General features: G+C 34.6%; 1 protein-coding gene across 1 annotated transcript in view; it reads right to left on the bottom strand.

The window, feature by feature from the left end:
* Positions 1-22370, bottom strand: part of Faf1 (Fas associated factor 1) — a 424408-nt gene that overhangs the window by 159160 nt on the left and 242878 nt on the right. The window contains exon 9 of the mRNA XM_004639141.1: positions 1821-1916. Coding sequence (XP_004639198.1) covers positions 1821-1916 — 96 coding nt within the window. The remainder of the gene's footprint in view (positions 1-1820; positions 1917-22370) is intronic.

The following is a 22370-nucleotide window of genomic DNA, read 5'->3' as shown; positions in this document are numbered from 1 at the left end:
TGCTCGGCAAAACATTGTCTCAAAATTTAAAAAAAAAAGTTTTAAAAACAGCTGGGATATATAGCTCAGTGCCAATGTCCTGGATTCAATGCCCAGTACTACCTCCCCACCACCACAAATGTATGATGTTAGTTATGTGCTTACCAAGTTGGGCTCTATTTTGTTGAGATAATGTCCTTCTACATGTAGTTTGTTGAGTACTTTTATCATAGAAGGATACTGAATTTTGTCGAAACTTTTAAAGCATATGTTGAAGTGATTATATGTTTTTTGTTCTTAATTTTGACTAATGAGGTATATTCTAATTATAGATTTTCGTATAAGAAACCATCCTTCCATTCTCGGGGAAGTTCCATTCAATCACAGTGAATGATTCTTTTAATGTGCCATTGAATCTGACATATTAGTACTATTTTGTTTACATCTCTGTTCATCACAGATATTGGCCGACCTAATTTTATTGTAGTAGTCATATCTGGCCTTAGTAACATGGTAACGCTGACCTTGTAAAATAAGTACTCTTTCCTCTTTGATGTTTTAGAGGAGTTTAAGAAATCCTGGCATGGGACCCGGAAAGATAACTCAGTAGAATATGCACTTGCCTGGCAAGCTCAGAGTCCTGAGTCCAATCCCAGGTACCGCAATAAATAAATAAATAAATACATAAAATCTTGGCATTAGTTCTTTAAACATTTGACAGAATTCAGCATTGAAACTCTAGGGGTATGTTTTTAATTTTTTTTTTTCTGGGACACTTTTTTTTTTTTAATGTGTGTGTGGCCAGCTCAGCCCACCAGGGGGCGGGGCTGGCTGGCATGTGGTGCTGGGGGATTGAACCGCGGTCCCTGTGCTTTGCCAAGCTTGTTTCAAGTAGGTGCTTTAGACCACTGAGCCATCTCACCAGCCCCATCTGGGACACTTTTTATTACTCATTCAATATCCTTATTATTTATTGATCTGTTCATAGTTTCCATTTCTTCTTGATTCAGTCTTAGTAGGTTGTATACTTCTAGAAACTACCTACTTCTTTTGGGCTAGGTAATTTGTTAGACAGTTTGGTGAATGCCCCTCCTAGCTCTTTCTATAAGAACTGTGTTTCAAACACCTCCAGTGAATGGCCCAAATCTCAAATAGTAACACACCCTACATATGCTATGACTTTTTTTCTATATACCCACATACAAATTTAATGCCCTTTCCATCTTAAGTAAGCACTTATTATGTGTTTAACTTCTACAGTTTGGAACAAAACAGTAAAATGCATATGATTTTTCATTTTTTAATAGGTTTATGAAAAGACTCATTCTTTGTTCAAGACATTTATCTTTTCTCATAAAGGAAATATTTTGCAGATTATCTTACACTGTTAAATTGATTTGATGTAAAGTGTGGTATAAATTCAGGTTTTTTTTCAATGATTTTCTGCTTGGATGATCTGTCCATTGCAGAATAATATCTGGCTTACAGAAGATGCCCCACCCAATGCACTAAAAGATCTCCCAGATCAAGTCTGTTAAAAATGTACATCAGCCGTGAAAAAAAGTTTAAAAAATTTCCTTGTCAACGTTCTAAGTAAAAATCATTTTAAGCATTTGTCTGCATTCTGTCTGTTGAAACATGAAACTAATAGAACATGAAGGAGCATATTAACAATAACCTTGTATGGAAGATCTTCAAGAATTTACTGAGACTTTATTCACGCTACATTAACTTTACCAATTCATTGCTGTGGCAGATTAAAAACAGAAAAGAATAGGAAGTGGGCAGGTGGGTTAAGGACACAACATTCTGTTCAATGAAAGACTGGCAAATGCACTTACCTCTTCTGACTGCTCCCGGGTCTGCGCAGGTGAAGGCCTTCTTCCCACAGTGAGTCGGTGGCAGGGATAAGAGAGCCCTGACTCAGCAAGACATATCTGCAGGAAGTAGAATCCAGCATTTGTAAATAAAATGTGACCATGTTTCCCAAAAGAACTTTACTTTTTGAATATTATCATTTTTTTCCATTATTTTTGGAACTGGAATAGAAAGCTTAAGTTTCTCCATATTTGAGATAATATGGTCACCAGGGCTAACTGTCATTAGATGACAGACGAGCTCGACAAAGCCGTAATAGTGAACCATGAAAGGACTCATATGCCCCCAAAGTGTATTTCTGTTTTCTGATTAGTACAATAATACTTCAATTTCCTAACTCTCAGGGTAGTAAGAGTACCCTGAAGACTGGATGTTGAAGGCATTTAGTTTGTTTCTAATTTTAACATATAGATGCAAAGTTCTCCGAGTTTTAATATGCATTAATACACAATTTCATATATTGTTAAAGGTTATAAACTTATAACACTTGTAAAGAATCTAGCATGGTTCCTGGTACACAATTTCCAGCCCCTATTATCAGTATTATGTCCAACACTATCAAAAGAATTCACCTCACTTGGACAAAATAATTAAGGCAGCAAATATTTACTTCTATTGAAATTTGTAGTAGATCAGAAAGTAGTAATTTAGAAGTTTAAATTAAATTTGGGTAAGCATAAAGAAATATGACTTCATTTTGTGTTTTATGAATACCAAATGAATTCTTTTCAAGAAAAAGGGTCTAATAATTCTCGAAACATGTATTTAAAATTTTTACATGTTCCAAAAGTTATTAATTTATTCTTGCCTATTCATTAATACACATGCATCAATTTATCAGTCACCAGTATCAAACGAAGTATTCAAGATAAAACTTGACTCTAAACACGAGATATGAAAACATAGTAAAATAATTTTTTCAAACAACGAAAGTGCTCTAGCACTACAAAAAGGATCTCATGCAGCCTCTTCTCAGCAATAGCAACATTATTTATGTCCCTTGCCACCCAGTTAAACTCTGTTGTGATACGTAATTTTCAGCTCTAATAGGGTATAATCTTAATACATTACTGAAAACACTGGGTTAAGCCAGCTGTATGCTCCTTGCCTGCATGTGGCATGCCTACCAATGCAAATGAACAAGTCTAACACTTTAGTTTTATTATTTGTGCATGTTTTTAATAAGTCAATTTGTTAAATGTGATCTTCTTGTGTTTAAAAGGGAACATTATAAAAGAAAGTTTTTTTAAAAAACTGTGTCAAGCTTATCATTGTTCTAAAAAGGCACTAGCACAATGAATTCATCCAGGCTCACTAGCACAGAATACAATCACTGTAATACTCTGAGGAAGATAAACAGCACTGAATATTGCTTTAATAAAGAGTAACTGACCTACCCATATTTGAAGTATGCAATTTGGTAAGTTTCAACATATGTATGAAAATACCGAATATTTTTTAAAGTACTTGATTTTTAAATTGTTCTGGTTGAACTTGATATATATTTAAATTACAAGAGGTGCTTCACACGAAGTTACTATTATAGTATCCATTTAAAGTCAGGTGTGGTGGTATGTACCTATAATTCTAACATTCAGGCAGCTGAGGCAGGAGAGTCTTAAATTTGGGGCTAGCTTGAGCTAGATAGCATTATTTTGCCTCAGACATTCAAACCAAACAATAGAAGATGGTACTATTAATGTTAACACAGATCAACAATCTTGCCTAAGTCCACAGAGGTTCTGAGTAGTAAGCCAAAATTAGTATCAGGCAGTTTTATCTCCTAGCCAATAAAAAACTACACAATTAAACAATTAAGAGCCTACTATACATTGTCATGTGGTCTGATATGTGTCATGTGGTCTGATATATTGTCATGTGGTCTTTTTTCTTTGGCTTAATTAAAACAGCTACTCCTAGAGGCCATCATTTGTCAGGTATTATACAGTAAGTACTTAACATATGTCTACCATACATGACACTTTGCAAAAAGATTATGATTATTTAATCACAAAGTAGAAAGGTAGAATAACTTGTCTAAGATAAATCAGTTACTATGTGGCAAGCCAGTTTAACTCAAAAGATTTCTATTACATAACCTTCTGAACACAAAGCCTTTTATGATTAAGGAGTTCTGAGGATGACTGATGTCAGGATCACTCCTTTAAATTTTCAGATGTTCACTGTTGAACTGGATAGATTAGTAAGGTAGTTTTAAACTAAACTGAGTCAGGACACTGGAACTTTATCGCCAACCAGTGTGTAAATCAAAAAAGATTATTTTTATTCACAATTCAAGCTTTTTTAAAAAATCACTTATATGCAAGAAAAGTCACAGAGCTTTAATTTGTGGCAGGTTGAAGCAAGCTTATTAAGAATGCTAGTTACCAAGTATATACTCACTTGCCTGGACTAGCCCATTGCCACATTCTTGTAGCAGGGTTAAATAGCAGTTTAGTCACCTCATAAGAAAGCACACTGTTAAAAGGAAATGACTAATAATATTCTGGAACCTATCAAATATTAAAAGAGAAGTTAAGATCAATTATCTACAAACTCTTGTGTAAATAGCTCAGAAAGCTGTTTACTACCTGGCCTTGCTGTGTTACATTTTTCAACTGATTTGGCAAGTTAATAAGAGTTAATGAAATAAATACAGTAAGAAATTTTAGTTTCTTTGCACATAAAATCTAGCATCCAAGCAAGCATAGTGGGAAGAAACAAAGATGGCTGCTACAGATGATGCCATCATTCTAGATTCTTCAGATGTCAGAATTACTTGGCAGATCCTTAAAATTCATCAATTGGTAGTATGCCATCCAAGAGAACACAGATCTTGAAGGCTATACCTTCCCCTGCCAAGCATCCTCTGCCCCATTCCAAGTTACAAATGAAAATGTACAAAGAGAAAAGACAGCAAGGCTACTATAAAACTCCTATTATTAGTAGCCCTCCAATCCACAAAAGATTTCAAATGAGAAGAATGTTTCTCCTCAAACAAAGAATTAATGTAAACCTACTGTTTACCAGAAGAGAAAAAAATGAGGTATAGAGGTAGTTGTTTCCCCTCAGTCTTACATCTATCTAGGGATAGTACAAGCATGTTTTCTTGACTTGTAATCTAGGTTTTACTATATAATCTTACTATCTTTTAAAGATGTTATAGGTAGTTGCAAAAATATAAACTAGACAGGTTAATTATCTCAAATTTTATTTAAATGATTTTAAAAATGTAAATGTGTGTGCTGCCATAGCATGAACCCAAGGTTTTTGCACTAGCTACATCCCACCCTTTTTAAATTTTTAGAATTTTTGATGCGATGTCTAAGTTACTAAGTGTCTCAGAATAGGCTCAAATTTGTGATCCTCCTGCCTCAGTCACCCAGAGCTGTGATCACAGGCATATGCCATCACACCAGTGGGGGAGGGGGAGTCCTTTTAATCCAGGAGAATTATCTGATTTTTTTTTCCCCTTAACATTCTAATTGCCTATGTCTGTTCAATGCAACGCTGATCTAACATTATTTTTGGTTTTTCTCTACCAAGAGGAGATTGTTCTACACAGGAACTATCTTGTTTTAAATTTTCTATTTCATTTTTCCAAACCAGATTATACCTTAGGGAGATAAAGAGTTGCTTCCTGCAACAGAATTAATGAAATTTCTAGGCAAGAACATTTTTATTAACTCAACTATGGATACCACAATATTCTTCGATGTTTTTATTGATCCTAGTGAGTACAACATAAGTTCTGAAGTACTTCAGAATACTTCTGTACACTACTAAATTATACCAAAGAATTGTAGTCCTATTAGACAAGCCTAGCACTACATAGTGGCATAGTATTTCACATATGTATTTACAGAGAACATTCAGACTTGCTTACCATAAAGTACTCTAGACAAGAAGACGGGCAAGTTGTCCTTTGCAAGGTAACTTTAAACCAAGTAAATCATTTCAGTTGAACCTAGTTTTCTTTTAAAGTCAACTCTTTTGCACACAGGTCAATATTCCATGCTGTGAATTAAAATGGCTTGTTTCTCATAGCCTGTATTGCTTTATATAATTGCTTTTGAGCACCCTCTGGTGGAGGGCAGAAGAGGAACATGAATGTATTGCTTCTAATTAGTGAGAATGGTGAAGAGAAAAATGGTTTATGTGTAGATTTCTCAATTCTTCCCCCTATTTAATAATTGAAGTCATTAACTCAAGAATAGGTCATATTAACCATACAGTTACTCAGAGTTCATAATTCAGTCATTGAAAACCCACTTTTGAGTGCCCCTTATACATATAATAGGCTCTTGGACATAGGTAAACTGGACTTGAGGCTTATCTTTGATACTGCCCAAGCAAGTTGCATGACCTCATGGGATCTCAGTTTTCTGAGAAATGGGACTAATATCTTTGTTAAGAGTATTAAAAAGATAAACAGAAAAGTGCTTACCATAGTAGATTTAATTTTAACTTAAAAAACAAAATAAAATCCATACTACCTTCATCTCTGGCTCCTTTAAAAAAAGGAAGATTACCAGATATTTTTTCTGTCTTTAGTATCTAGGCCTAGATGAAACCACTATTACAAATTACCATCTGCAGTGCAGTAGCTTAGTTCACAGATATCAGAATATATAGTTAGATAGGCCTAGATGACAGTATTGGTGTAGTGTAAGTATTTTATACAAGCTTATGTTAACTACATTTAATCAGTACATGTCTGAAACACAGACAGAGCAACTAAATATACTAATCTTTTCCATACTCAAGATATCCAAACTATGTTGGCCAATATTTAGTAAAATATTTAATTCCTAAGTGAATAAAGTTTAAATTATTTAAATTGTTATTTCTTCCTGCATAACATGCTTGCAAATGTTGTCTAGCTGACAGTACATTTAGACCTATTGTAGCTCTGAGTGCTTCTAAGAGCTCATCTCTGATATCACTCACTATCTGCTTGTAACTTGGATTTTCAGAGGCTATGTTCAAAATGACAGCCAAAGGAAGAATCTGTTATAAGTTTCCCATTGAATTTCTGTAAGCTGAATTTAATTAACATTGAAGGACAGAGCAAGAGGCAATCGTGGACCAAAGAAGGCTTGTCCCAGTTAAAATGACTGAGAATATTAAGCTTAGACATTTACCAAACATGTAAGCCACTTTTTCTTTTCCTGTTGCCACGGTTAAAGAAAATACTGTTGTTCTATGTCTTTATGCTGCATTGCACCCTTTTGTGATGTTCCAACAGTGTTGCCTTTAACACATTTCTATGTGTGTAAAACACTCATGAATATATGGGTAGGACATTGTGCACAGATCCTAAGACCTAAGTTAAAATCATGAACATTCCTCTTATTTACTGTGTTGCTTCAATCAACTTCCTTTTCTCAATTTTATCACCTGCAATTTTTTTAAATGGACTTTATGAATTTTACATCCTTTTTTCTCATGTTGAATGATTTTTTTTTTTAGTTGATGCTCAAGGACATAACCTAGACTGTCCTTCCAGGAACTACTTCCCACTATATTTTGTATACTATACATAGATTTGTTTGCTCACTGATCAAATATGTGTCATGCACTTGCTTATTCTTTTCTCTTTATATTACTCTTGCCTAAGTTTTTACTATCATTCTTTCTCACCTGTCTATTTTATAGGTAAGTGAGGATAATACAAGGAAATGTGAAAATACTTCAAAACACATCTCAACTTCTTAAAATATAGCAAATCTATTACACAAAGAGACTTCTCTGTTGACACTCAAGCCAAGTTGCCTCAGCATCACCCCAACAGCTGAACCATCACTTCCATATACTCTCCTGAACATTAAAGTTTTCTGTCTTCTTAAAGCACTTGGTGTCTTCTGGTAGTCAGTCACTGAATATGGAGAAATTTCATAAAGCTTCCCCATGTTTCTCAAATCATTTTGAGGGCTGGGGAGATAGCTCAGTAGAATAAGCACTTGCCTAACAAGCGCAAGGGCCTGAGTTCAATCCCCAGCTCCGCCACAAAAAAAAAAAAAAAAAAAAAAAATTGACTTGCAAGAAGGAAATTCATGGAATAACATGTATCACTGTAAGGCAGTTTGTTTGGTAAACAAATGTCATATGCTTCTTTCAATGGGTATTAAAAAGAAGAGTGATTACAAAGTTGGACTCCAAAGCCACATTGCCAGAGTTTGAAATCCTGACTGTGCTCCCTAATAGCTGTATGATTTTGGACAATCTTGCTACTTTTTCGCCTCAGTGTCTGCTTATGTAAAGTTTTCTAAGTAATGAAACTGTTGTGAGGGCATCAGTCTATTTATCACACTTGATGCAGAGTTTGCTATGTAACTGTGGGAAATAAACAGTACTTGTTTTGAGTGCAAAAAACTACTTTTATTCACTTAAGTTACTGAGCTACCACCACAGGATAGTTTCGGCTTTTTGAAACCAATGGTTCACTAGGCTATAGGTTTACAAATAAAGTGCTCTGCTTTACTCTGCTACACTTAATCCTTATTATGACCTATTAGAGATAATGAACTTGGTAGAGTCTGTCAAAGTCCTATTCCACAGACAAAAATGAGAGTCAGAATCACTCATGATCACAGAGCTAATAAAAAGCAGAACGGAGTCAGAACTAACTAAAGTTGATTCCTACTTTTGTTTTTAAAACACTTTTGCTTGTAATGTGAACCAATCTGATTGGCTTATTAATTTTTTGAGGGCAGGAACATGGCAAAATTAAACTATGAAAAACAATCTTAAGTCTTTAGATGTCATTAAATTACCAAAATAAAGAACTGTATTTTAAAGCATAAAAAGATGAAATACAGTAACTTATGCTGTAAAATTTTATTAGGTTTTCTTTTTTAAAGTTAACTTTAAGCCAGGAATATAGCTCAGTGGCACAGTGCCTGCCTGGCAAGCACAAGGCCCTGAGTTCAATACTCAGTTCAAAAAACTGTTAACTACAAAAGTGACAAAATTTGTAATGAAGTATAATTTTATACTTCTCAGGTCAGATAGTTATTACATCACTTGAATTATTTTGTTGAGTAGAGTATATTTTAAAAACACTGACATAAAAGAAAATGACACTGGATTATGCTTAGGGAAGACATCAGAAAAGATGTATCAAATGTTCCCTGATTCTTCATCTACTCAAATATGACAGTGTTCACATGATGGTTTGCAGGTCACACATTTGACTCAGATGATCTTGTTTTGTGTTGGGCAGTCCAATATAATGAGCACTCTATTCTTAAAGTAAATGAACACCAAACTTAAGTATTTTTTTAAATTGTGAAAATATCACTTTCCAGAAGAGATTCCCAGAAATTTTGTTATGTCACTGGCGATTTCATACACAATGGTTTAACAAAGTAAGAAATACGAAAAGTTTTAATACCAAAATTGAAAACAAATACCAAAAGAAACCATGTGTTAAAATAAAAACACAGTTCTCCCAATAATTTGTATTCCACAATAATTGTTATTGCTGTTATTATTTAATTAGGTTCTGTGGAACCATCTATTGAAAAGTATTCACCACTTTATGTTAAATAGGTGAAAAAAAATCTATCCTAGATGCAGTGAGTTTGGGTTGTAAAAGCAGCAGTGCTTATTTTATCTCCCCACAAAGTGTTGCTGAGATAATTACTGCTGACAGCTTTATTCAAGGTTCATTTCACTTTTTCTGCTATTTTTCTCTGGTTAGAAGTTCAACAGAGCCCATGGGAAGCCACACCCCTCACACCTGTTAGGCTTCTTCATGTTACTGAGGGCCAGTATGGACATGTCACTTCAAATTAGTATTGTACCAGGGCGCTAACTGTGACAATTACTTATCACAGGTTTAACTAAAAAAAAAAAAAAAAAGAAAAAAAAGAAAGAAAGAAAGAAAAAAAAGTTTCTAATTCAACCACAAAAACAGTGTCACCAAATGTAATTTAAACCTATAAAAGTGGATTGCATTAAAACAGAGAGCTATGGAATAGGTTCTCAGGGTTGAGCTTTGAGCAATGTCAGAATTATGCTAGGATGCTATACAACTGAACATTTCCTTTAAAACAAAACTAAACCAAAAAGGTAAACATGGCAAAGACAGCAATTACACTTTATCAGCTAGCAGTGGACCTCATGTTTCTTCATTGTCCTTTAATGTTCAATCCATTTTGTTAATTCCTTTGTGTCAAGTAACTAATTCAATAATGAAAATTTCCAGCCAAAACAAAGCATCTACTTCTAAATTTACCAAAAGAAACAAATAGTTTTATATTAGGAAGGAAGCATTCTTCCATTTGTATTTAAATCATGTGCAAGTCAGGAAATTATCATTAGAGTGAGTAGACATTAACCTACATGAAAAAGGAAAAGCCTCATACTATTAAATGTGTTTCAAGCTAACTACTATAATGCTCTCTGTTTCAAGTGCAAAATAATCTCAGAATTATGCTACCTCTGAAAAGACCTGGGCTGGTTGGAGATAGTTAATATGGACTGCTGTGAGGCTAATTGTGGATCTTCAGTTAATTACTTTCTGCTGATAGGGGATTTAAAGATAAATAAAATGGTCTTTTATTCCATTTTTATTTCAGTTCGGACTAAAGAAAATATAGGAATGACGATGGCTAAACTCTGAATACTTCATTGTTTGCTGCTGTTATTTAGATAAGGAACCAAAAGGCATGAGAAACACATATCGTAACCAATGCTAATGTGCACTATCAAAATAACAGTAAACAAATCTGCATTTGCCATAATGAGCATGATTTGATTCACAAATATCCAGGGTCCCTTACCTGGTCAGAGTTAACAGAAATTCCAGTGACATTTGTTTTCTCTCTTCTTACTTTTTTCTGACACACACACACATACCACACACACACACACACACACACACACACACACACACACAGGGGCTGGAAACACAAGCCATCACTAGTGAAGACTGGCTTTGTAACAGCATCTAAAAATATTAAGCACTCATGAAAAGGAGAAAATAATACGAAACTGGAAGCTCAGAAGAATCTGTAGAAAGTCACTCCTATTGGTGAGTGAAATTAGCTCAGTGGTAATCTTGGTACCCAACATAATTTCATTATCTTAACAGTTTGGGAAACTTAAAAATTATCCTACACACAAAAGGCACATTGTTAAATACAGGATTTTTCTCAAGATGTTTTCCTAACACTTATAGGGACACACTAAGGAAAATTTGTAAAATCAATATAGAAAATATTAACTATAAGTGTGCAGGAACTTACGAGAACAAGCCTTCTGCCTTATTTTACAATCACAATGACACAGCAAATCAAAACCAAATCATCAGTTACAAAGGTGCTTGTATCTCAACTAGTTCCTTATTTTAAACTTGACAAACAGATTCTGAGGAAAAACAAGAGAGCTGCTATATTCATTAGTGGATACTTTAGCTCATCAAAACTATGAAACCTTCATGTATACAATGATGCATCTCAAGCCTGCTTTGTATGCAGAAAGAGTACCAACCAACCATTTGGCAAATGTCTAGTCAATGGTGGAATGCCATTTACCCCACAACACTGTGGAACTCTGGATAACAAACATAAGAACACTGGATATTTTTCTAGCAGCATCTAATTCCTTGGCAAAATTTGGGTAGTTACGCTAACAATATTGGTCTCAGCATAAGGACAGTGCTGCTGGCTTTTCATACTAGAAAATACACAGTCTGGATTAACTATGCCAAATTAGACATAGCAAGATAAATGGGTACTATCTAAAAATGAAAAAAATAATTTTACTTTGTTAATCCTTGCTGGCCAATGACAACCATTTTTTTCCCTACATTCAATTCCCATAACCCTCATTGTGAATCTCTAGAATTCTTGGTTTAAAAGTTGGGAGGATTGAAGATGTATCTCAATAGTATACCACTTGCATAGGATGTTCAAGGCTCTAGGATGTTTTTTATTCCCAGCACTGAAAAACAAAAAGTTATAGTTTAAAAGAAGTCATCAGTTTGATGGCGACTATGTTTAGATATCAAGTTCTAAGGTGCTTGAAGACACAGTCTTGGCCTTATATTCTAATTTTAGCTAACATAGGATACAAGAGGCTGCTCTGCATAGGCTAGCTATGCATTAAGTATCATTAATTTAAGTGGACTCTTTCCTTTTCAAGATAAATACAGAAGACTCTTACTACATATTCTGCCTACATCTAGAACCAAAACAACTCCAAAGTGAGATAAGTACATACAAATACATTACATTTAAATAGCTAACTGAGCTCTGAGAAGTGAAAAGTATAAGACACAAAAGTATTTTGACTTGAGATGGCAAAATAAATTTAATTCAGTAGTTGCTGAGAACTTGAAACCACCAATTAAAGTAAGCAAAATAAGGGCCAACCAGATAGCTCAGTGGACTGAAGCACCTGCTTAGGCAGACATAAGGACTGGAGTTCAATCCCCAGTGTGCCATGCAGGCCCCAGCACAGGTCCCACCCCCAGGGCATGCTGAAAGGGTGACTGAGACTGGGCATGGGGGTGCGTGCCTATAATCCCAGCACATGGGAAGCTGAAAACAAGAGGACCACTACAAAGTCCAGTCTGTGTAGTGAGACCTGGTAGACCCTGTACTATTCACATTAAAAAAAAGCAAAATACAAACTATTCAAATTCAATATGAATATAATTTCAGCTTATGCATTTTTATTCTTTGATAAAAGCATACTAATTTTATTTCATATTTAATGTTTCAATGTAATTCTTTCACATCTATATGTATATATGTAGACTACAGAAAAATTAGAATAATTTGAATGACATTTCAACTTGACTTTGTAAGATGTGATGATTTTAAAATTTAAATGGATGCCTAATGTAGTTAATAAAAACATTTTCATATTGGTATAGAAGCTAGAAATGTATACTAGATATAAAAATATTAATAATTTTAAATATCTCACTTAAGAATAACATACCTAGCCTCATCTGACAATGAAATCTCTAAGGGCTATATTCACACCTCAAAGTACTCACTAGAGACATAATCTGAGTTGTCCTTTATGTTCTAGCTACAGTGATTTCTAAGAGGGATGACGTGTGGTATCATAACAGATTTCTGATTTTTTTCTCTTAAGATTTTCACCAAGTTATACATTGTATGTGTTGAGACTGTAACATCTAAGTACATTTGAGTTTTAGTATGAAAACCTCTTAGTGAATAGATCTTTTGACATTAAGTAGTTATTCTAATATGTTATCTTAAAGTCTATTTTGCCAGCTACTAATGTAATTATACCATCTTTTAATTTTCAATCTGTCACTTCTTATCCTTTGGATGTCTCAAAGGGGATTAGGATAGGACACTTAGTAATATTTTACTATTAAGTATACTTTTAGAGCTCTCAAGTTAATATAAGAATCAGTAAATCCCTCTATACACATATATGTATGTATTTTTACTTAGTGGTTCACTGATTCTTGTACACATACACCCCATTAACATACTTTAAAAAAAAAAAAGGCAAAATGAGAAAATCCTGAGAGATAATCATTTTTTAAAAACTATTTGACACATGGAAGAAAGTCCTGGTCTCAAGTGAAGTATGTCTTCTGTGGACAAACTCACACCTACAGCATTCACTTATGTCAATGCTTCAGATTTACTATGAAATAAAAGCTATGAAGATTTAACTCCTCAAAACAGGGATAAATCATTTTTGCATATTAATTATGAAAGTTCTATTTTTCGAAGTATCCTATAACTTTAAGCTGTATAAATTTACAGAAAAAGACATTACAAAATAATATGAATCTAATAAAAACTGAACAGTGAAAACTTTTTCAAGAAATAGAAGATAAATCATCTTATACATATTTTAGTAATGTTAGAAATCTTCCTTTAAAAAAGAAATTTCTCTGCAAAATGAAAAAGATCATTTCAGATTTAATGTAAGCTTAAAAAAAACTATTAGTACACTTGTCTTTAGGAGTCCTGTATTATTTAAAAGTTACCAAATTTTTAATTGATTCATTTCATTTACTAAAGAATTATGCATTAGAGTTACAAACAACAAGAGAATTTTAAGAGTTAGGAGATAATTTGAACTTGGAGGTAGGGAAGGTTGTAGAGAAAAATGGAGAACAGTTCAACATTTATTTGACATCTACTATATAACATACACTTTAGATTCACCCTCTCACACATTGCTAGTACAGGATTAATGAGGTATTATTACTCCTGTTTTACAGGTAAGAAAACAAAAATCCTGAGTATATTTTGCTTATTGTGGGGTTGATATTTAATTCTAACTCAGGTTGTTCTGACTCCATAGTTTATATTCTTACAACCACATGAAAGAAACCTTTTATTTAGCCATACCAAGTCATATTTTTTTTTATCTCATTTAATCTGAAAGCTGCTAATATGCCCATATGGCAGATGAAAAAAAATTTCAAATTTTGTAGAACTATTAAATTTGTCTAGTAACATACTCTATTTCATGGTCACATATATATCCTACAATAACTCTTGTCTATTAAAAAAAAACCCAAAGTCCTCAGGCCTTATATCAAACAGCTAGCTGTAGAACTCAAAAGAGATTACAAACTACGCCTCCAGGCTCCAATGCACCAAACCCACTTTACATATTTTGTCATTTAAGACACTAAGACACACCTATCACTACCATGTGACCCAAGTCTCCTAAATATACACTCTTCCCCAGCTAAAATGATATTCAAATCTCTGACAGAATCAAACTAATATTATTCAAATTGGACTTCCTCCAATTTTGTAACACTAAAGCCTTTATTCAATATGTCCTGGTGGAGAAAATTATCATGTTATAGTCAGTTGTGAGTGAAGTCCACTAAGGAAAGCCAAAAAAACATCTCTTGCTTTGTGAATTCAGGAGGGATTTGGCAAGACTGGTTGCTTGAGGCTTAAGAAACATTAAGCTGTCATTTTGGACACATACAGGTAGCTAAGAGGCAAGCAACAATGATTGTTTTCTTTACTAGAGTGAAGGATCTCCCTGAGGATACTGACAGTAGATGATTCTTTGCTACTATAGCTGTGCATATCTAGGTGCAGGGGGAGGCCCAATCGGACAAAGACTGGAAGCAGGCTATATTTCCTTGTAGACTCTACCATCATGCTACCAAATTTTCCTCTAGAATCTAGTTCTTCCTCCCGCATCATCCCAGACTTGGTAAATCCTACTGTACCCTGTTATCTATTCTCTAGGGCTAAGATCTCCTCCTACAATAAGACCATATTCTCTTTAATACCATAATTCTGTTCTCATCAGATCTCAACTATAGAATCTTATCTATATTGAATTTTATCTTTTTAAAACTGCAACCAATTCAATAAATGCATCAAGTTTGAAGCAACCTACATCAAGTGAAGAACACTTAAAATTTTGCAGGACTATGGTCAAAACTGGGACACTTGGAAGACAATGTTATGCTTTGAATATGATTTTGGAATTATCAGAGATTTTTTGACTATGCTAAAAAATTCTTCTGAGATCAAAAAGCAGATGCTATTTGACGGTATAGCTGGGCAAGAATGTCATATAGTTTTGGGGGAAGCATTCTAATCTAATAGACAAGTCAGAAAAGGAATTTTAGTCCAGGCACAACTTTCTAACTTTCTAGTATTCTTTTGAAAGGCATTTACGTCTCTGAACCTTAAAGTACTATTAAGGAGCTTGGATATTGTACTGTCATCAATGGAAGAAGAGGAATAATAAATATGATACAGGGCCAGCCAAATAGCTCAGTGGATTAAAGCGTAGGGGCCAGGGGTTCAATCCCCAGGGCCTGCCATGCTGGTCCTGCCCCAGGGGTGTGTTGAGATGGCAACTGAGACTAGGCATGGTGGTGTATGCCTGTAATCCCAGCTCTCAGGAGGCTGTAAACAGGCGGATCATGAGCCCCATCTAGTAGTGAGACCCTAAACACTGTGTAGACCATTCCCTAAAATACAAAAAAAAAAAAAAGAAAGAAAGAAAGAAAGAAAGAAAGAAAGAAAGAAAGAAAAAGAAAAGATACAAATGTACTTAACAAAGACAACTGATATTCTGTAAGTTCTGTAGAATGGAGTACGCTGTTACTCTTCTCTCATTGCTGGGACAAAATAACCACTACTCAAAACGAAGGAAGAATGGAGGTTTCAGTCCATAATCAGCTGGCTCCAATGCAGCATGACACCGCACAGGGACAACACTTCAAGGCAGCAGAAGTCAGTAAAAGCAACATGAGCAAGAGGAGAAAACAAGCCTCTTTTTCTCCTTTATATTGAAAGGCGACTATCCCCACCCCCACACCACCAAAGGGCAGGTGTAACATTGGTATCATCTCCATGCCCTCTTCTTGCACAGGCTAAGGATGTTTATAAAGTGAGGCCCCTGAACCCCCCTGAGTTACTCAGTTCACCTTCTAAACTTCACAAGTTGACAGATCCTAGAGCATCAACAGTCACCTCAGGACATGTGTTTTACATCCTAAGAAGCAGAACATTCTAATGGTTAACTAAGTGACTCTACCTCTTATGAGAGCTACTTAGTTAACCTTCTAAATGTCTCAAGTTGACACAATATATCAACCATTAACTATGAGAGCTAAAACTCTGGGAGGAATGGAAGAACTGGGGGACCAGACAAAAGGGCCAAAACAATGAGAACCAAAACCACAAAACTCTTACCATTTTTTTTTTTGGTAAAATTACAAGGTCATAGTGAAAATGAAAACTTAAAATATTACTTAACAGAATCTATCTACTTGGACATCCTAATACCAATTTTTCTTGTGTTATGTTTCTACATATGTAATTTTAGTTAACCCTTCCAATAATGTTGTAGGAATGGGGAACTGAGGTTTATTTGTTCAAATTATATTTATTAAGCAGTTATTATATGAAGGTATTAGGTATATAGTAATGAACAAAAGTAGATACCTTCCCTTATGGAACTTACAATTTAAAGTGGGAAATAACTGCTTCCCCTAAATATAAAATCACAACTGTGGTAGATAAAATGAAAGAACAATTTCTATAGGAAAAAAAGTGATTGAGTTGGAAGAATGAGCATAAGTCATACAGAAAAGATTAGGGAGGAGAATTTAAGGCCCAGTGATAGTACATTAGGACAGCTTTCAGAAGACCAACCTAGCCAGATGATAAAGAACATGGAGCAGCGAAATATATGACAACCTAAAGAGGTCAGCAACCATCATACTGTGCAGGTCCTGGTCATATTAAGGAGTCTGGCCTTTATTTGTAGAGATTTAAGCAGGGAGATTACTCAAATAGATTTAAACCCATTTTAAAAGTAATTATTACTTTTTCTTTCTTTTCCATTTTAAAGAGAAAAAAAATAAAACAAAATTTCAAAACATGATAATACGAGGGTAACAACAGTTAATATCAGGGCTGGGGAGACAGTTCAAGCGCATAAGCTCATGCCTGGCAAGTGCAAGGAGCTGAGTTTGATCCCCAAAACAACCAATGGTTAATATATTGGGTACTGTTATCTTTAAATTACTCAGAGAAGATACAGGCATTTAATTATCCGAACAGTATTAGCATACTTTTTTCAATGAACTAAGAGAAATTAGTATTATAACTATCTGAACTATGTACGAGAGCTCAGTTTAGAAGCTTCTGTAACACTTCAGATTAAAGAAGTTGGTAGCTTATTTATATAGAACAGTGACAGTAGAAATGGACAGAAATGAATAAATAGCAGACAGTAGGAGCTAAAACAGACAAGAACAATGATGACTAGATGATGCCATCAAGAATACAGTAACTAATATCTGATTTGCTGTATTAGATGGATGGTGATATCACTCAAGGAATTAAGAAACTTCAGAAAACGATTAGGTATGGCTAAGAAAGAACCTGAATTCAGTTTTGGATATGTTGGATTTACAACTCCTCAGGACATCCACGTATATTGGATATGATAAGAAGGCTATTCCAGAACTGGCAGGGGAGGATGGGGCTAGAAATATGTTAGTCATCACATGGGTGATAATTAAACAGTAATAGGTTTAGTAAGAATGCACAGGGAGAACATACTACAATGAAATGAGTATATGAAAATAAATTCTTGAGGGAACTCCAACATTAGGACTGGGTAAAGGAGGATGAGCCTGCAAAGAAAGTAGAAAAGGATAGAACATCAAAGAGATGGGGAGAAACCAGGAGAGTGATATCTTCAGAGTACATGGAACAGTGTTTTAAGGAGTCAAATGAAGGGTAAAAGTTATATCAAGCATTTTAAAAGTCAAGAAGCGGCAACTATCTACTAAATGCTTGCTTCATCAACAGTACAATAGATAAATTATGTGGAACATTTACACACACAATATTGTAAAGCAATAATAATGGCTGGGTGCACACCTGTAATCCCAGCTACTTGAGAGACTGAGGCAAGAGAATCACAAGTTCGAGGCTAGTCTGGGTGAATTGGTGAGACTCTGTCTCAGAAAACCAAACCAAACATTTTTTTTAATTAAAAAAACCTAAACCAAAAAACCCCACGGGGGTTGGTGATCTAACTCAATGGTAGAACCCTTGCTTAGTACGTATGAGGCCCTGGGATCAGTACTACTAAATAAATACGTGATATTCAGACAGACAGACAGACAGACAGACAGACAGACAGACAGACATAAAACACAAGGCAGCAACAATGAATTGAGTAACCAAAAAACAAAGAAAAAGAGAGATTTCCCCATTCCAAAAGAAAGACTCAGTCAAAAATTGGGCAAGTGAAATGAACAGACAGTGCAGAAGTACCAAAAAAAATACACAAAGAAATCATCAACACAACTGCCATTAGAGAAATGCAAATTAAAGCAGCACTGCGATTCTATCTTACCTCATAAAGAATGACCATCATCAAGAAACGAAGTATAAAGAAATGTTGGCACTGCTACAGGGAAAATGGAACCCTTTTACAATGCTGGTGGGAATGTAAACTAGTACAACCATCATGTTAATCAGTATGGAGATTCCTCGAAGAACAAAAAAGCAGTGAGTTGAAGAATAAGTGAAAGAGAGGGGGGAAATGTAGGTTAAAAATATCTCTAAATTCTGGCTGCAAAGAAAAAATAATAATAACTAAAGTCAAGGAAGATTTATTTTTTATTTTCATGATGTGCATGTTGGTGTGCATACTTGTGTTTCTTCTAAATGCAGAAATGGCTCAAATTACATGTGGGTAGAATATCTAGTAAAATGAGATTAGTATACTAATGAGAGTTTTGATAATACGTAACTCCTGAGAAGACTAAAAAGGATGAGGCAGAGAGCACAGGAAAAGAATTACCTTAGTCAGCTTGGACCAGAAAAAAAGGTTTGATCCCCACAGCCAGTGATCTTTTTCTATATACAGTGGTAATCTTGGTTTACAAACTTGAATTATTTTATTATTTGGAGGAAGATGCCTGAATTGTTTGCAAAAGAAGTGTTTATGAACTGAAATATTACTGTAGTTATGTTTTGAAAGTGTGAGTCTGGACTAGTAGCAATATTCTAATATTCAATGTAAAGGATTTTTCAAGTTTTAATATGTCTCTCTGGCCTTGAACAAGTTTTTAAATAGCTAGGCATAGTACCTTCCGTGTCTAAAACAGTGATAGCCTTCAATATTATTTATGGATTGTTATGGGTCAGTTAATAAATAGTTAACAGCTTAAGAAACGAAAAAGAACAAAATGATACTAGCTTTTCCTTCCTTTTTTAAAAAAATTAATTTTAATGAGAAAGAAATAGCAATGAGATAGTTTCCACAGGTTAGGACAGTTACAATAATTAATACATTGCATATTGTTGTCTTCATAGTAGTTACTCAGAGTATAAGATGTAGACATGATATCTTGTCTAAACACTATTAGTACAAATCTTTCTTCTCACTGAACTAAGAAAAAGTAGCTATGTATCTATCCTAACTATATTTTTTAATTTTTATGTTAATTTTATTGAGAAAGAAGTAGCAATGAGACAGTTTCAAAACAGGTTAGTAGGACAATTACAATAATTAATACATTGCATATTGTTGTCTTTGTAGTAGTTATTCATAGTACAAGACATAGACATGATTATCTTGTCCAAATACTATTAGTTCAAACTTTCTTCTCATTGAACTAAGAGAAAGTAGCTGCATATCTATGCTGTTTTGTATATACAGATATATCTTTTTTCACTATAAAATGGTCCTTCAATTATATCCCCCTTGTTTGTTTACTTCTGTCAGAGATGGGTATTCCATTGCTATTCATATATTGTAGGTGCATGAATTCTAGCTTTTCCTTCCTGATGTCAAAAACATAATTAATTAGACTAGTAAACTATCTTGACACTGCAAAATAGAAGAAAAAAAATGCATACAATGGTCATACTTCTTAGTAAATTAAAGGAAGATCTAGATACCATTTCCATTTGGCATTCCATAAAAGCAGGACTATAGCCACACTGAATAGAGAATGTTTATCACTGGGCTGTTCCACAGTGAATATTATGGTATGTAGAAGAGCAAAGTTGATAGGCCAGTGATGGCAAACCTTTTAGAGCTTCCAATGATGAAACAGCCACCCCCTCCCATGACATGTGTACCACAGGTTCACCACCACTGTAATGGGCTTTCACAGACAACCTGTCATTCACTGATCTTGCTCTGCTGCTAGGAGAGCAAAATAGTGTGCTCAGGCCATTTTGTTTGAGTTCAAACCCCACAGGCGCTTCTTGATTTTGTGGTCATATGAAGAGTGCAATTTGCTCATCAGTAGAATGGGGCAATCAATAGCCTTCAGCTTACAAAGTTATTAAGACTATCAAGTAAGTTAAGTATGTGCTGCTACTATTAGTTGCTTGTATATATGTTTTCAAGTACTACCTACCTAATATCAGTATTCCTGGAGAAATATATCCAAGTAAGCCCAAGGCAATCCTATGTGATCAAATAGCTTCTTTAATGAAAATTTTGAAATGTTCATGGTAGTTGACAATGAGAAACTACAGTAGGGAAGGAACAACAATAATTTGCAATTTTGAACTTTAAAAAGAAATTTATTATGGCATACTGGGAAGACATAGTCTTGAAAGTAAAAACTGGGCCTTTAATGTGTGTTGCTAGACAGGTTACAAATCACTGTGGCCTCAGTTCTCTCATAAACAAGCACAGGGATAGTAACATCTACTTTTAGGGAAAAATTAGATTTTTTTTTTTTAAAGGCTCAGCAGAGCACTTAGAACAAAAGTAGAATATGTAATTTTGTTATTGCTTTATTATTAAAATAGTGGCGATAGAAGTCAAGAAAATGGTTAAATATCATCCAACTGTGTCCAACATGCGGCACTTCATAGTAACACTTCATAATTTAACAGCCCCAGAAGATTGCAAACTTAGCAGTATTTTGCATGACTTGACTGCATAGTGTTTGAATGTGGACTATGTAGTGAATGTGGACTACAGATGAGTTAGCCCACGAACTCATATTCAGCAGAATACAGTAGGCTAACTCTGCCTCCTGCACTTATCACACAGTCAGTCAAATCAAAACCTCAATGTATCAGGTGTTATATATGCTTGTGTGACTTGGAGAATAAAATGCATGCAAAATAGTGGAAAATGTAGAAAATCCATAATACAGTTAGTCTATTTAACAAAGCTTCCTTTAAAAATAAATTTTGTTGGCCGTAATTCTAGCACTTGTGAGGCTCAGGCAGGAGGACTGTGATGAATTTGAGGCCAGCCTGGACTACACAGCAAGACCTTCTCTCAGAAACCAAAACACGAGATAGCTAAATACATAAGTACATATTTTTGTCATAATAGTTCCAATATTACTGACGTTAGATACCTAATTGTAACAATATCATAAGCAAAAAAACTATGTGCTTTATTTTTCTACTTCCTAAGCATTTAATATTAATGTGTGATTTTTAGCTATATTTTTCCTGACTGGATAGCATGGTATGTCCACAGACTTCATAGTATGCTGTGTAGGGGAGGTAGGTACAGTGCAGTGCTAATTCTGCCACCTGTGCCTGCCACTCACACTCATTCAAATCAAAACCCATGTGTATCAGATATTGCATGCACTTGTGTGACTTGGCAAGTATGGCAAAACATAGCAACTACTAATAATGATCTTTCAGTCTACCTACAAGTATATGTGTCTGTGAAAATAGATTTTACTGCTATTAGGCAGTAATTTCTTAATTATTAAAATTGGATATGTTATTTGAAACATAAGTTAAAAAAGCTTTTAGCACTGCACCGTGCCTTCCTCCCCTACAAAGCATAGTGTTATTACCTATGAAGTCTGCAATGTCACACCATGCTATCCAGTAATGAAAAATACAGCTAAAAGTCACACATTAATGTTAAACATTTAAGATCTTACAAGGCCAAATTAAAGCTGTCAGAGCCATATGTGGACTGTGGGCTACTGCTGGGCATCCTCATTTATACTCTTTTGTTTTGGTTCCTAAGGGGTTACTGTGTAGTGGTAATGA

Source organism: Octodon degus, unplaced genomic scaffold, assembly GCF_000260255.1.
Source record: "Octodon degus isolate 3935 unplaced genomic scaffold, OctDeg1.0 scaffold00107, whole genome shotgun sequence".
Taxonomy (NCBI): Eukaryota; Metazoa; Chordata; class Mammalia; order Rodentia; family Octodontidae; genus Octodon; species Octodon degus.
Note: the sequence above shows the minus strand (reverse complement) of the source record. Positions and strands in the feature narration are given on the sequence as shown.